Source organism: Ascaphus truei, chromosome 1 (assembly GCF_040206685.1).
Source record: "Ascaphus truei isolate aAscTru1 chromosome 1, aAscTru1.hap1, whole genome shotgun sequence".
Classification (NCBI taxonomy): Eukaryota; Metazoa; Chordata; class Amphibia; order Anura; family Ascaphidae; genus Ascaphus; species Ascaphus truei.
In genome coordinates this window covers 321,962,049-321,978,385 of record NC_134483.1, presented here as the reverse complement: position 1 = coordinate 321,978,385, position 16,337 = coordinate 321,962,049, and the positions used below count along the sequence as shown (strand labels likewise).

Below are 16,337 nucleotides of genomic sequence, written 5' to 3'. Positions count from 1 at the left end.
GAAGATACCCGGAAACTGCCATCACCACCACCACGAGGACATTAACCCTAAGATAAGCTGTGTATTAATAACTATCACGGACTCGGCCCCTCTTTCTCTTTTACATCTGGGACTGTGAACTTGTGAGTTCCTGAATAACTTCAGGTTTTCACTCCTCGTGGGGATGTGTGTATTTGATGAGTGGATTTTTAGATCTATGTGATCTCCCCTCTTCATTTTTATTGTAAAGTGTTACTGTGATTTTCATAAATTTATTTTGTATTGCAATTGATTTTGCTTTTTGTTTTTTCTCTTTTGCACCTTTTTTTTTTGTTTTGTATCACAAAATATAGCCCCCAATAAATGGAAATTAGTTATTTGAAATGGCTAATTTAATTGGGACAATTATTGGAGGTCAATAAACAAAACACATTTGTTCTGTGCTCGCAATAGAATGAAAGGTGCTATGGCAAAAAAGTGAAACTATATCAACACAAATAAATCAAATTTAGCCACAAGTTTTCGAGATACAAAGATGCAACACAACTTTAAGGGATTTGCTCCATTTTTCATAGTACCTGTTTATGAACCATGTTTTCCATCACACAACGCATTAACCCAGAGAGGCGAGTGGTTCATTACATACAGATAGCAGAAACAGCAGGAGCAATTCTGCAAGCTCCTTATATGTGAAACTCACATATCCGTTTGATCCCGTACCGCCCTCATGAAGCAGTAGTAACTGCGCCCATTTGTTACAATTTAATGAATTCCCCGAGGGTGCCCACCTGTTACTGATTACCATGCACAGCGAGCCCTGCTATGCCCAAACCTCAGGCACTTCGGCATCATGTGACCGCTCCTGCAGCATTCACAATGCAACTAGTGCGTGACTAGTGCTGGGTATGTGACAAGGGCACTCTAAAAGTTATAGCAGCAAAAACATATACAAAATATAAAACATATTTGTTCCCTTTATCATTGTGAAGTCATTTTGCTGCTGTTTTCCGATATAGCCCCCTTTTTAAATTCTACAATTGCATTCTGGAGACTTAATTTTCTAAGAATTTGTCTCTTAGGGAAATTAAATTGGGCTCTGTCACCCATATTCATTACAATAGCAGAGGTTGCGATTAGGGTTGCCAGGTGTCCGGTATTGAACCGGACTGTCCTGTATTTTGGATACTCTGTCCAGTAAAAAATGAGAGGTACTGTAATACTGGACATGTATATGTCCGGTATTTTGGAGAAGCCACCTGGCAACCCCAGTTGAGATGGTAACATCTGATGCCTGTGAAATAATCAACAGGTGACAATTCAGCACAAACGACATTTATTGACAAACTAAAAACCAAGAAATGTATCAGCGCAATTTAGAGAGAACGTTTATGTTACGACTTGATTTTGAAGGACCGTTGTTTTAAAGCAATATCCTCCATAGGTGAAAATAGGATCAGTGCTCAAAGTGGTACTGTATTAAGTAAGTATATGTTTACAGGACAGGACAATCTCTTTCAACACGTGATTATTTTTATAAAAGCTTTATGGTATGTTTGTGCTGTAAGTACAGAAGCTGAGGGGACAATTGTCACGCAGATTGCTAGCTTTGTTTAAAATAAAAAAAGAAGTGGATGGTTATGTTTATAAATAAAAAAGTACTGTTATCCATCACACTAATACCATTGGTTAGGATGGGCTATAATTTAGGACTAACTGATTCTGTCCCCAGTGGTCACCTGAGGACACTGATGGATTACAATTTAACCCATTATCTGCCAAAGAGGCATTGCTCCGCAATGAGTCCCTTGCCCGTCTCACAGATAAGGGGTCTAGGAGAGCTGGAACAATTTTTGGGGTGAGCGTTCTGAACATCTGAACACGCATACATTATCATAATGTCAAAATGTACTGTGTCACCAGACTCCGCACTTAGAATTCCAGCCCCCATGGATCTATGTGGCAATTGTGTAGCAATTTGAGGCCATTTTCACCCGGCACCTATGTATCAAAGCATTTTGCTCCAATCTTGCCCCGTCTTCCCCAGCTTGTGCCTTGGTAAGTGTAGGAGGATTGGGCCTCAATTATACCAGAAACTGTATAGCGATCCGGTGAAGTGATTGTAGCGATGTAGCAGTGCTACATGTGCACCGGCAGAAGCGATTTGTAGAACTACTGCAGAGGAGAAATGACAAGTTCATCACTTCCTGGTTTGTTTAAGATGCACTGTGATTGGCCATGCAAATCACGTGATGCGGCCGTCGCTTGTGAAACACAAAATCTCAGATCTCTTCATGAGACAGAAGCTTTGTAGCACGTCGAGGCGCCACCATCGCGATTGGTATGTGCGCTTTCATTGCATTTGATTGTTTTGTTTTGAAGCTGTGCGTCGTTGCGCAGACGAACGCGATTTCTGGTATAATCACGGCCTTGGGGAGGAGTTACATGGCACACAGATTAAAATGTGATGTATCACAGTCTGCGTTTTTCTGCGCCACTCATTTTCGCTATTATTTTACTCCAAAAGCCCTCTGTATCTGAAATGGCGTAAGTCTGTATGTCATGAACTAATCTTACATATGCCGCTGCTCTGCTCCAAAAAAACAAACATACTTTCCTCTGCTTTAATACATACATAGACCCCCAGCCAATGTGGGTAACTGCGAAACATACTGCTTGATAAACAATAACTCTTTTAATTGAGATTTAGAAGGATAATTAGGGCTGTACACCATTTTAGATTGACTTGCATTATGACATGTTTCATCAAGGAGACAATGTCTAGTAATATGAACTGGGCAAGTGGGGTGTAAAGGAGACAGCTCTATTAACATAATAATAAGTGGACCTGCCAACTCACTGATTTTATCACTGACCTTCCCAATCTCCCTGATTTTTTTTTTTTTTTTTGCATCTGCCTCTTATTGACTAATCAGTGCTGATAATAATAGGCAATTTTTCATTAAAATGCCACTTTTTAGACGAACGTCCCTCAGATCTCCTTGATTGTGTCCCAACTTTGTATGTGTGACACCCGCTCAGCAAAAGGTTAAGGTGAGAGGTGTGGCTGAAATAACGAAAGCTAAAGACCAGCAACAAGCACACACATACAGTACAAACAAGCAGGCAGAGGGGCACGACTGAGCGAGAGGGAGATCAGCAGCCACACTACTATAAGCTTGTGTTGGCTCCGGGCTTTGCAGGTTGGTCAGAGGAGAGCCCTGCTATTGGCTGCCTGGCGCACAGGATCAGCCCTGAACTCACACACAAAACCACGGCCAAGCTGCGCCTCTCATACATACTGTAGCAGTCAAAGTCTTGGCAAGTCAGAGAAGAGCAGGGGGAGCACAGGCAAGATTTACACAGAGGCAGCAAGGACTGATCAGCCTGACACTTGTGTGAGACTTCAACCAGCAAATGGATCACCATGTTCACATAACATAGTGCTGGGCATCACAAAAAAAGAAATTGCACCATCTGACTTTTTCAATCATTTATTATCCCAATATTTTTTATTTTATTTTTGCTTTAAATACAATTAATAAGGACAGTTAATTTTTGTTTTCTCTTTTTTTTTGTTGCTGGATTTTACCTGTCAGCTACTTTAAACAATATATTCACATTTTTGTTATTGTTGCGGTAACACAGTTTTCTATCAACCTGTACTCATCATTTTGTCAATCAGGGACTTTTTAAGTATTATTATTTTTTTAATGACTTTGAATTAATAGTTGTATTATTACCTGCCTATTCGGATTTAATATACATATACCGGGATGGCAGAGTGTCCTCCTTGGCTCCTGGTGTGGGTGGGCTGCAGCAGCTGCCTGTGCCTGGCGCTTGGGGAGCTGCTAAAGGATGGCATGGTTGGCATGAGGAGTGTGGCAGGGAGTACTGCTGAATCTGAAGTCCTGGCAGCAGCAGCAGCAGCAGGTGATGCCTTCAGGCACCCAGAAGCACTGCTGCCCCCGGGGGACACCGTGTCCGAGCACATGCTCAGGCTCTATTATAAATACCGGGGAGGTGGGAAGGGTAAGGAGTCTTCGTCCAGGCACCGGCTGCCACTCCGGGATTGCAACACAGTGAGGAGCTTCAGGTCACTGAGTGGTGAGTAAATTGGCTCAAGTGCCAGCCATTATGGGGATACATCTCATTGAGGTTCATCAGTGTTATAACATTACAGTTTCTTACATATTTTTTTCATTGAGTTGTACAGTATATAATGTATTGGTGGCTAGGCTGTGCCCCATGGTACACATCACTAGCCCTTATGCAAAGGGGGTTGGGTTACCCTCATACTGGTAAACTTTCCATTTTCATTACATTGGTCTCTTAATCTTCAGTGTGTGTCATTATAGTCCTTGGAAGTTATGCAGTTGGTTGTAACTAAGGGTAACCCAACTCCTGTTTTCCAGGACTGTAGTGGAAGTGCACCTATTCCTCAATCATGTATTGAACGTATTGGCTAATAATTCTTACAATGCAGGTGTCGGTGGCAGGTAAGGGTTAACTGGTGGCACTCCATCCCACCTATTGAGTGCTATGAGACGTCTACTGTGGTTGTAGTCCTGATAAACTATATATTGATTATTTCCCGATGCCAACTCATCTATGGTGTTATAACCACCAGTTTGAAACGGTACATACTGTATGCCATATACATTATTGTCTTATGTGCCATAAACTAACTGTGTCTGTAGACTCCTTTGACATTACATTTTGTTTGGATTATGGATGTTGGGTAAACATGGAAGGTTTTCCATATGGTTACAGTACTGTACTTTAACATCCGCTTTAATATCACAAAACGCTCTACAAAATTAAACGTATAATACTAACTGATGGTAACACAGTCTAGAGTGCTAAGTGTATAATGGAGTATATCCTTCCTCTAAATGTATATTTATCTTTATATACCGCCCACAGTGTACTCAGTGCTTTGCTAAAACTATATAGAACAGGGGATTATAATACAATAAGAGCAACAAAGTCAGACAATAGGAAAGGAAATCCCTGCCCCATATCACCTGTCATACACTTTGGCTCTGAGAAGGGTTTGTAGTATTTTTTCTATTTAAATGGAGGATCATTATTATCTGGTGTTATATTGAGTGAAATTATAGTAGCATGGCTGTAACCTCCCCTGAAATTGAACATTGGCAATTACTGATGGTTTAAACAGTGTGTACTCTTCTGTACTCTACCAATTTGGTTGCTCATTTATAGAACATGTTTTTCTTTTCTGAGATGATTCCATACAGCATTAAGCGTTATTATATTGAAGCACTTCAATAGTTACTGTACCAAAAATAACTGGGGAAACAAAAAATCAGCAGATAATTAGAAAAGCGTGTTGTCTTTTTTTTGGTAATTTGTGCCTGTTTTTTTAAATCTTTTGCTGCCAGAGATAAATCTTGAGACCTGGGCAGAATTTGTGTTAATATGAAATAGCGTTACTCTTCGATTCACCTTAGCCTCTAGTAACATTTAAAAACGTTACAATAGCTCAGGGTCTCCATACCAATGCACTGTATCTGCATGTGCTGCCCCCATAATCTCCATAGTGTACGCACATCTGCGCAGCAAACATAACTTGTTCATTAACTGAAAGTTCTGTCCCATAAAGTTTGGAGAGAGTGCTCAGCCAATGAACTGGTTGGTTTAAATTTCTTTCAAATAATAATAAAAAAACCCATTTTTTAACACCTTTAGTGGGTTGAAGAGGTTACGTACGGACGTGTACAAGGTTACATGTATTTCTTTAAATCTGTCAAACTAATGCTAGCTGTTAAAGTGTCACAAGTATGTTTATTTCCCTTTACAATGTTCACATTCACAGAATAATTGGAATGCCTGCCAGCATATGTTTTTCATGATAACATGGAGACGTAGCCTTTTGGCAGCATTTTTGGGGAAATGTCAATTTATTAGCATTTTTAGTTTGAAGTGACGCTTCATTTTTTTCCCCTTCTATCCCAAGGTCTGTTGTTAATAACTTATTATGAGACCATATAAGCATTTTCTGCCTAGGCTTAGCATTTTTTTTGTTTTCACCGACTTGAATGGGTTAACCTCAGTGAGGATTTTCTCTTTCGCAGTAGTCACTTAAGATGTGTATTTGCGCTACAGGGAGTATATTTAGCTAACGAGGCTTGGAGAAATGTTGAACACATTTTGACCATTTTCCTCCTGAAGGAGTCACACAGTGAAGTGCCTGTGCTTGCAAGAATCTATTTCTAAGCAGGTGTATACCCACAGGCAGCTCAAGTACCCTCTCTATATACCAGCAGGGAGCCTGGGCTATTATTAACTAAAGCTGCCTCACATTTTAATCTGGTCTGTAACTGTTACATACGCCTATCATATATATTATCTCTAACTGTGCATGCAATGTCTTGTATATAATGTATATATCCTGTTCACTTATGAAACTATGTATTTGTAACCATGTATTATTTGTCATCTTAACTCTATGCCAGGACACACTTGAAAACGAGAGGTAACTCGCCATGTATTACTTCCTGGTAAAACATTTTATAAATAAATAAAATAATTATAAAACTTTGACTGACAGATTTCTGCCATACAGTACACTTATCTTTTCTCATAGAGCAAAATGTGCACAGCTATGTGAAAGTAGAGATAGAGATTGTGGTCCGCTATTATTAAGGGAGTGGTCTAAGGGAGATGTTCTGCTGTCTATTGCAGACCCATAGAGGGGTTCAAACGAGAGCCCTTTTGCTGCCAGAAAGGCCAGCAATGCTTTTAAAAATGCTCCTCATTTGAAGACAATTGGGATATTCACATGCCCTCCAACTGTACCTATTTAGCAGGTACACAGCATACAGTATATTTTTGGCTCCTGTAAAATCAGCTGTACCACCTATTACACATAAAGTTTGTTGCGTGTGGTAAGCTGCATAGGTTATGGGACTTCCGTATGGGTTGCATGGAAGTACCTCCATCAAGCATGAGTAGGGGAACAACAGTGGTCCCTACAGTATTACCTATTATATCCACATAATGTTGGATGGTCTATATTCATTAGCACGTCTACCTTCTCGTCTTATCACATAAACACATTTTACTCAGAGGCTATATATAAAGATTGCAATTGTGTCACATCACAAAATAGCTCCCTTTTCACCGCTGCCTGTACACTGTCCCTCTTACTTTGCAAACTACAGCTGCTTTGTTCTTCAACCATGAAATATCCTTTACATGAGCCCCTATAGTGTCAATGCAGAATGTCTGTTGGAGGAGAGTTCATGGAAATCATCCTTTTATGACTTAATATACAGTATTTAAAATGCTGGTCTTAATTAGAAACCAGACATATGTAAAGTTCTCAATCTCCATCAGATGTTCTGGCAGTAAGGGAAGTGTTAGAGCAGACAAAATATCCAGATTTCTGTATAAAATGTGCATGACTTCTTATAGGAATTTATACTAACACATCCCTGCTTACAGAATCATTAACCTGTGTTTTGGCACACTAGACTTTGGCTTAATCAGTGCTTTGCAAATGGCAGCCTCCACCATTACCCTTGTAATAAAAGTAATTAATATGAGGAGAAAGAACAGTGCAAGAACAGTGCATGCATGTTTAATATGAAAAAAACATATTATCCCATTCTAAGCTGGAGTTTGCAATGGATTTCAGTGAAATGCACTGGTTCCTCCAGCAAGTTAAGGTTCTATGTAGAGCTGTGTGAATAACTTTAAATGTGTTTGGCAAACAAAAAAAATCGCAAATTTCTCTGAAATTTAACATTTTTGCAGACTTCTCGCGGACCGTCAAATCTCTCAAACTTCTGCCAATATCGTCACTTTTCCCCAGAATTTGGACAACATTATATAATGGGTCAAGTGCTTTGAATTTAGGCTCATGGGACCTGCACATTGCTTGATGACATTTGTTTTGCAGATTTTCGTGAAACAAAAGGGCTAATTTTGCCTGGTTCACAAACTTCTGCGACAGTTTTGCACTAATGTTCACCTTCAAAGGGAAGGAACCTTGTTCTCTACATCTGAGTTTTGAGAGAGTTCCGAGACTGAGAAGGAAAAAAGCAAGTTGGTCAATAAGAGTGTCGCAATGGCATCTGACGTATAGGTTAAGTTAATCTCAGACATCTCGCATCAAGTCAGTGCATTGAGAAGCTGAGAAATAACCAATCAGATATTGACAGGTGGACTGTTAGATTCCCTTTGTTTTGAGTACCATCACTTGCCGATTACTTTATCAGTTGCCTGACAGAGCTTCAACTATGGAGAGGTGACTAAGGCTACGGCCCCAGTGTTCACTGCTGCACACCCACGGGTTAAAGCCTCTGTCTGTGGTTGAGCTGCAGCAGAAGAGCAGGAGATCGTGACAGGTGTGTGTGGCTGGGGCGCGGCACATGACGTCACGCGGCTGGTCCGCCCTCATTGGTTGAACCGTGGCGTCGCTAGACGCTCCGTCGCCACAAGAGAAGACAAAATCCTTGTCTTTTAGAAAATGTGGTTGCGCATGGCGATCTCTACATGCGCATGCAGGCATCTACTGGACCCGGCACCATAGAGGAGCGGATCTTGTGCACGCTGTAGTGCGCGCAGCAGCGGCACACCGGGGACAACCTAAGCTGTCTTCAATACTGAAAGCCTAGTACTGCAGGGAAAAGAGGTGTATCATATAGTACACACCTATTTGCAGAAAAGTAATCAGGGCAGTGTCTACTTGCAGGAATTCCCACTACATAGAGCTTATACTGATAATATATTATTATTTCAATCAGTACAATACATTATTTTCGTATTGGCAGTTGTATAGGCAGAATGTAACCTTATAGTTAACCAATGTAACAAATGGAACCCACACATCCATCGCCCGAACAACATGTGTATTACCCCACATATAACATATACCCTTTTAACCTTCTTCTGGGTGTTACATTATTAAAAGCATATGCTGACTTTTTAAGCACGTCTCCCCTTAAACTAGTCTGCAAGTCTTTGCTTAGACACATACAATTTGAAGCTTTGCATACAGTATGCAACACCTGCTTTGAATCTCAACTCCCTTATCTTCTTGATATTGAAAACATTTTGCAGATCTTTGCCTTTCAGGTCATGCTTGTGTGAGGGGTGGGAGAAGAACACATTTAGTTGGCTCTCTAATGTCATTCATTTTTCATTTTTTTTCATGGGGAATAAAATTCTCTAGCCACTTTGGCTCTGGAGACAAACTGGATTTTTCGCCAGTTTGTGATGCGTTTGATTGGAACAAAAAGTGTAGATATTTTGCACAACTGTAAAAAAATCCTTTAATGGAGAATGAGGCAGGTCATAAAAATCATTTTCACACTTTCTCTGTCGTGTAAAGGAGATTTCCTAAACTGTATCAGCCTATGAACTAATATAATAATGCATTGAACACTCCAATTATATATTTAATAGAAGATTGCATTTAACCACCTTTGCTCTGCTACGAAAATAATGTATCAAGCAATTCAGTGCTATATTTTTCTTTAAAAAGTACCAAGAAGAATGTTTTATCTGTACTTTTATCTGTACTTTTATCTGTCACATTAATAAATACACAAATTCCGATCCCCAGAGCTCCGTTATTGACTTAATGAGTGCCAACAGGTATACTGTATTCAAAGATATATATATATATATATATACCTTAATGAGTGCCAACAGGTATATTCAGAGCTCACACATGCAGTGTTAACTGCACTTTTCAGCCATAAGGAGCCCTTGCATTACTATAATGGATATTAGTGCTAATGACATGCTAAAGAGGTGTTCATTCTAACAAAGCCTAACCATAGAGCTCTGTAATAGTTAACACAGGGATTTAATGATGCGTTAGTGAGAAGGATCAGACTTCAGTGTCTGGAGGGAGCTAACGCCACCTTTAGGTAAGACAGACAACACAAATAATATTATTTGAAGCTAATGCAAGGCAGTGTTAATGTAACATGCCTTATGCCTATGCTAAGGAGACTAATCTGTTGTTTTTGCATATCATTAGCTATGTGTATTTGCGTTAACGTCAGGGAGCATGATGCCCGTTACTGATTTTGATAACAAATACATTATGAGCCCTGACAACGCAGCTCTATTGATTTGCTCGTAAAATTGTTCCATCCATTGGTATCTGTTAAAGAACATGCCCCAAATTCATCAAGCTCTGTTTCGAGTTAACACATCCAAACAGACGTTAACTTCTATTCACTAGAATGGGAGTTAATCCCACATAGGCCCATATTTACTAAGTAAAGCTGTAAAACACCTTATGGTGCATTTGCATGAATGCAACGTTAGGTGCCCTATGGTTTACCACTGCTTAGTAAATACTGTCCATGTTGCTTGCAATGTGCATAATACAATATAATGCAAGCAGTACCAAGTATAGATGGGCACATTATTTTGCAGATTTGAATCTGCCTCAGATCAACTGGTTCCTTTGGTCCGCGGATCAGTTTCAAGAAGGGTGATTCGTCTTTTCCGGATTTTTTTTTTAATTTAAATTTTTTTTTATTTACCATTGACAATCCATATGACGGATTAATTATAGAGTGTGTGGATTTTTAACAATCTGACAATTACAGTAATTGTGGAATCCGCGGATCAGAGTCTTAAAAAAAAGTCCAGATTGTATCCAATGGCGGTTTGGATTAATCCGTACGGGTTGAGACTGGAACAATCCGTTGACGGATTTTACACCGTGGAACGGATTTTGCAGGGAAAGACCCGGAAATTCTAGGGAACGGATTTTGATAGTTCGGCTCATCCTTAGCACCAAGTCAGCAAAAAGTGCCCTCATACACAAAAGCTGTAAAATGCAAATGAAAACGAATTCCTGAAGTTCAAGTTAACTCCACCCCATCATTTTGTGATGATTGCCTTCCAGCCCCTAAAAAGTATGGTCATGTAGCGTTGATGGTGAGTTTGTAACATTGGCAGAACATAATGTTTGTAGATCGTGTACCCTCAAGGAGTTCTTTTTCATTGCTGGGATTATTCCTCCCTGCAAAGCATTTGCTTTTCATATTGGTTCTTGGCTGTGGGTGGCAGCAGGTGTTCAGTTTTGATTTTTCTTGATTTCTCACATGCAGCTTTATTGGAAGCCAAAGCACAACTGGCGAAAGTGGCAGGGGAGTTTTAAAACCTTAATTATATCAGTCAACTGAAGTGATGATGAGGTGCAGTTAAGGTTTATGCAACAGGTTTTTTTAGCTCAGTTCCTGCGTTTGCAATTGAATCTGCAAGAGCATTGCCAAATAGCTACATTTCCATGCACCTCAATGTCATTCAACTAATGTTTCTTTCTTAACTAATCTTTAGAGATCGCTTTACAGATGAGATTATCAGAAAAATAATGTAATTATGCCACCCCTGTGGTGGCGACACAAAACACATACTGTACTTCTTAAATATAATTAGAGTAGTCGTTGGAATTGAAATAGTCTCTTGGTATGTAATGATTGGTATTAGTAACATTTTAATCAAAGGTCTTGTGACTAGCACCCCTGTAGCTCAGTTTTTAAAGTTCCTAAGGCCGAGGCCCCGCTGCATGCAGGCGGCGCGTTGAGAGGCAATTGACCTCTACAAGTGGTCTGTAGGGAGCGGGGGGTGGAGGGGGTGTGGTTTGAGCAGAGGGCTGCAGCGGGGGTTTCCCGGGCTGCAAGAGGGTGCAGCGAGCCCCCACACATGCCCTCCGCTGCTCGCTCTCCGTTCTGCCCCCCCCCCCGTCGGTCGGTCCGTCCCCCCCGGTCCGCTCCCCCCACACACAGCACACACAACACATATACACATACATACACACACACACAATTCCCCCCCTACCTTTTGGAGGTGGGGGAAGCTCTGACACTCCAGCCCTCGGCGCTGATAGGCTCACCAGCGTACCACGTGACGCGTCACCGCTCGGGATCGCAATTCTCTTGCATGCCCTGGCGGCTGACGCGTCACAGCGCGTAGTGAGCCTCGTGGGAAGGAGGCAGCGGGGACAGGCAGGCAGGAGGTAAGGGTCTGGTGGCCCTCGCGCGCGCGGCCGTCCGCAGCGGGTCCTCAGCCTAAGAGTTGTGACCTGTCGCTGCCATATTAAAATATCATTCTGAAATAAAGGTATCTGTGACTTAAGCGTGTGTCATGTGCCACATTCCCAAAACCTTACACTACTACCAGCTGAACTGTGCCATTGTGAATAAGGAACACAATCATAGAGACTAGCAAAAAGCATAATTCCCTACTATTTTTTGGTGTAGTTTTTGATGTATCTCAGGAGTTTCTTTCCAACAGGAGATTCAGCATAGTGATTTCTAGCCAACAAACTTGGCCCATCTGAAGAAGAGATATTTTATGTTTTTAATACCCATATAACATGTACTGTATGGAGAATCCCCATGTTTGTGGATCACCAATTGCCATCACTGCCTGACTAAGGGGATTTTGGGGAGATGTATGGATCACAATAAGACAGATGGGGAAAAAAAGACAATTCCGCAAACCTTAAGCTCGTCCTAGAACTAAAATCTAGGATTTTTTTCATAGGGATGTCTGGTTTACATACTCCCTGGTGCAGCAAAGAGCAGAAAAGCTGTGGAACTCATAAAGGGCCCTTTTGGATATGGTGAGGTAAGACCCAGTAAACAGTGCATTACCTGTACATTCCTTTTGTGTGAATGGAAGCGAATGTGTTGTTAACTGTGCCTTAACCTGCTTTGCACCATATTGATTAGAGAGCCAAGAGAGACAGCGAGAGAGAGGAAAGAACCGGAGAAGTGTAAGCTTTTTGTAAACTTGCGCAAGTCAATGTAGCCAGAAAAAAGAGTACTAGATTGTAGAATCTCCACAGCATGGATTTAATTCATGAACATTCTACGTCCGCCTTATATGAAAAACAAAATACACATTATTAACAGTGAAAGTGTTGCTGTTCAGTTCAAAAGATGTGCTGATTTCTGACAATGGAATAAGAATGTAGCCATAACGCGAGTTCATGATATTCAATACTATGATAACAGTTAACCCCTTCACATAATAATGTGCCGCTGGACCCATTGCCAGAGAATGTAAGTGGCAAAGTTTAAGCATGGAAAATAATACAAGTGTAATGCAAATTAATTAGCTGCTATGAATTTACCTTTGTTTCCCATTGCTCTAGTTCCTTAATATTAGTTCCCAAAACTGTGTTGTTTACTTATTTATATAAGTTCCCAGTGCTGCACCCTCATATTAATCACTGTGCATTGCTTCTCATTTTCATATGGCCTATTCTATGCGAGGTCTATGAGTTGATCGACTTCATCTCTGTTTCAGGACAATTATTTATTATTTATTAGTTCCCTCTACCAGTACTCAATGTTCTGGAATGACACTGTCATTGATTGGAAATGTATACAGCTAATTGAAAGGATCGTCACACAACTTTAATGTTTCTTATTGTGCAGTTTTCCTTTATAAGACCTTATTAAAGCATTCATTAATATTTATTTATGATGCAAATTCAGATTTTTCATTAGAGTTAGGTTTAGATACACCTTGAGTATAACTGGTTTATGGAATATATATATATATATATATATATATATATATATATATATATATATATATATATATATATATATAATGTCATGGAACAAGAATCATATTTCTGTTTGACCCCCCTTCTGCTTGTCAGCTCCTTAAGTTCAGCTGCATGCATTTGTTCCACACACATACTCTGTGCCTGTGTGATGTATCAATATGTTGCCCTTTCTGCCTCTGAGCATGTAACCAGTGAGTTGCTACAGCAACCTCTGAGATTCTTCTCAGAATGGGCTATTCTGTCCTCCACCCTGTCTTTGCTGACAGTAGTTTGTCCCAGCTCACTTCTAGTGTGATTCTTGCTCCTCACTTCCTTTTCCACCCTGGAGACAGTGAGTACAGCACCCATCTCAGTTACACTCCCATGGCAAGGCCATCTCTTTCTACCTGTTTCTAACTACAAATCAATACTACACACCATCCACAAGTGCCTGTATTTACTGCTGCTTTTCCAATAAAGTGAAGGAAATATTATAGGACTTGGAGTGATTTGGAAAGGGAGCTGAGTTAATGCTATCTGGGGCAATTCACACATCACACGTGACCCTGGCTTCAGAATAGTAGAAAGAGGACCGTGTGCTTTGAGGACACACACAGAGGAGCTGCTACCCACAGCCTTTATGCTAAAGTAACAAGCAAGCAGCTTACACTGCAAATAAACAGCAGTCTCTCGCCACCACAGTACAAGCATACTGCTCCACATTGCTACACAGAGCCACCAGCTTCTATACAGCAAACACTATAGCTTTATGCAAAGACAAGCAAGCAGCTTTACATTGCTAATAAAGAGCTCAGACTTTCTATAGCAAAAGCCTTACAAACAGCAAGCAGCTTACACTGCACACAGCCTGCAGCTCACACTCAAGGCTCCAGCACTGCAGTCAAACAGTGCACTATACACAGAACTTTGATTGCTCTTTTCTGTCTTTGAATCCATCCTCTGCACACCTGACAGTGAGGAATAACCATCTCACCTAAACTGCGCACGTTCCCACGGCTAGCGCCACCAAGGGCCACGCCACCGGACACCGCCAGGACATGGGTCAGAGCCACCGGACACCTGTAAGTACAGCTACCCCTATGCTTACCGCTGCAGGACACCTACCGGCACTATCCGAGACAGTCATCCATCGCTGACGCAGGTAAACAGACCGCACGCCAAACGCACTGGCTAAAGGCCTACAAACACCTGCAGCATGGTTAGAACTCAGATCCTCACCAAACACCATGCAGGAGAGTGATCACTCAGACACAGAGACCGCTGCGCAACTGCAACAGGCGCAGGCAGACACAAGGCCTAAACGGATAGTCACACTGACACAAAAGGCCAACGAAAAATATGAGACTGACATTGAAGCGCACCGCGCTAAATTAGAGAAGGCCTGGGAAACAACCACATTTGTAATACGCAATGTCGCCGGCGCTGGCAATTCTGTACAACAGCTCGAGCAGGCAATAACTCAATTAAAGATAGATCACTCATGCTACCAACGGCTGTCAGAGGCATACGTCACTTACTTGGCCAGGGCTAACACCGGCGAAAGCCTACAAGAAAGGGACTTACAGCATAATATTGACTTGACACGTGACAGCCGCGTGCAAACCGCCATCACGGACGCCCAAAGCGAGAGAAAAGAGCTCCTCCTGGAGACCGCATCACAGCGCTCCAGCGCATCCAGGCACTCGTCAAGGTCAGCAAGATCAGCGCAATCTAATGTGTCTTGCGCAAGCGCTACCAAGGCGCGAGCCACCAGAGCCTGCACGTGCCAGGGCCGAATATGGTCGGAGAGAGGCAGCGTAAGGGCAGAAAGAGCGCGCATAGAAGAGGAGGAGCAGAACGCCGCCAGTGCCACCGCCACCAATGCCGCTGCTGCGCGTAGAAAGGCCGAATTGGATGCGGATCTAGAAGCTCTAAGCAAAGAAGACGCCGCCACCATAGCCCAAGCCGAAGTCTTAGAAGCTGCTGTGAGACAGGACGGCGGGGAGCAACCGTACAGACGGATAGCCTCAGAGGATCCAGTCCAACACACTGAGGACTATGTAAGGAGCCTCTTTAGCATAAACACCAGCGCACCATCTCAACATGACGTGAGTGACTCCACAGACACCGAAGACCAGCGCGCACACGGATGCACTACAACAGGCTCGCAATCCAGGCACACCCACTCGGGAAAACACAGCCCCTCACACTGACCAGCAGTCACCACGCATCCACGCCAAGGAAGAGGCAACCACATGGACCCTCCCAGCAACTACCTCAGAACGCGACCAACACGCCGATGCCTCAGGCCTGACAGACATTGCAAAGTACATGATCCGGCGTGACATGGTGCAAACAGGACTTACCAACTTTGACGACCGTCCTGAGAACTACAGAATGTGGAAGTTTACGTACAAGGATGCAATCAAGAGCCTGGGCTTCTCAGCAAGGGAAGAGCTCAGCCTGCTATCCAAATAGCTGGGAAAAGAATCCAAGGAGCACGCGAAGAGACTCGGGACGGCAAACGCGAACCACCCCCAAGTAGGTCTCGACCTAGTATGGGAAAGGCTAGAAGAGTGCTATGGTAGCTCCGAAGCAGTCGAAGATTCGCTCTTCAAGAGAGTCGACAGCTTTCCCAGGATCACAGCTAGAGACTACTCAAAGTTACGAGAGCTTGGGGACCTGCTGCAAGAGCTGGAGTTTGCAAGGAAAGTCCATTCCTTAACAGGTCTCAACATCCTAGACTCAGCTCGTGGAGTGAGACCCATCTTGGAGAAGCTACCCTACAACCTCCAAGAAAGAT

General features: G+C 42.1%; 1 protein-coding gene across 1 annotated transcript in view; it reads left to right on the top strand.

Moving 5' to 3' along the window:
• Positions 1-3,109: 3,109 nt before the first annotated feature.
• BMP3 (bone morphogenetic protein 3) overlaps positions 3,110-16,337 on the top strand; it is a 45,471-nt gene continuing 32,243 nt past the window's right edge. The window contains exon 1 of the mRNA XM_075606527.1: positions 3,110-4,083. Within this exon, the coding sequence (XP_075462642.1) occupies positions 3,753-4,083 (331 nt within the window). The 5' untranslated portion in view covers positions 3,110-3,752. The remainder of the gene's footprint in view (positions 4,084-16,337) is intronic.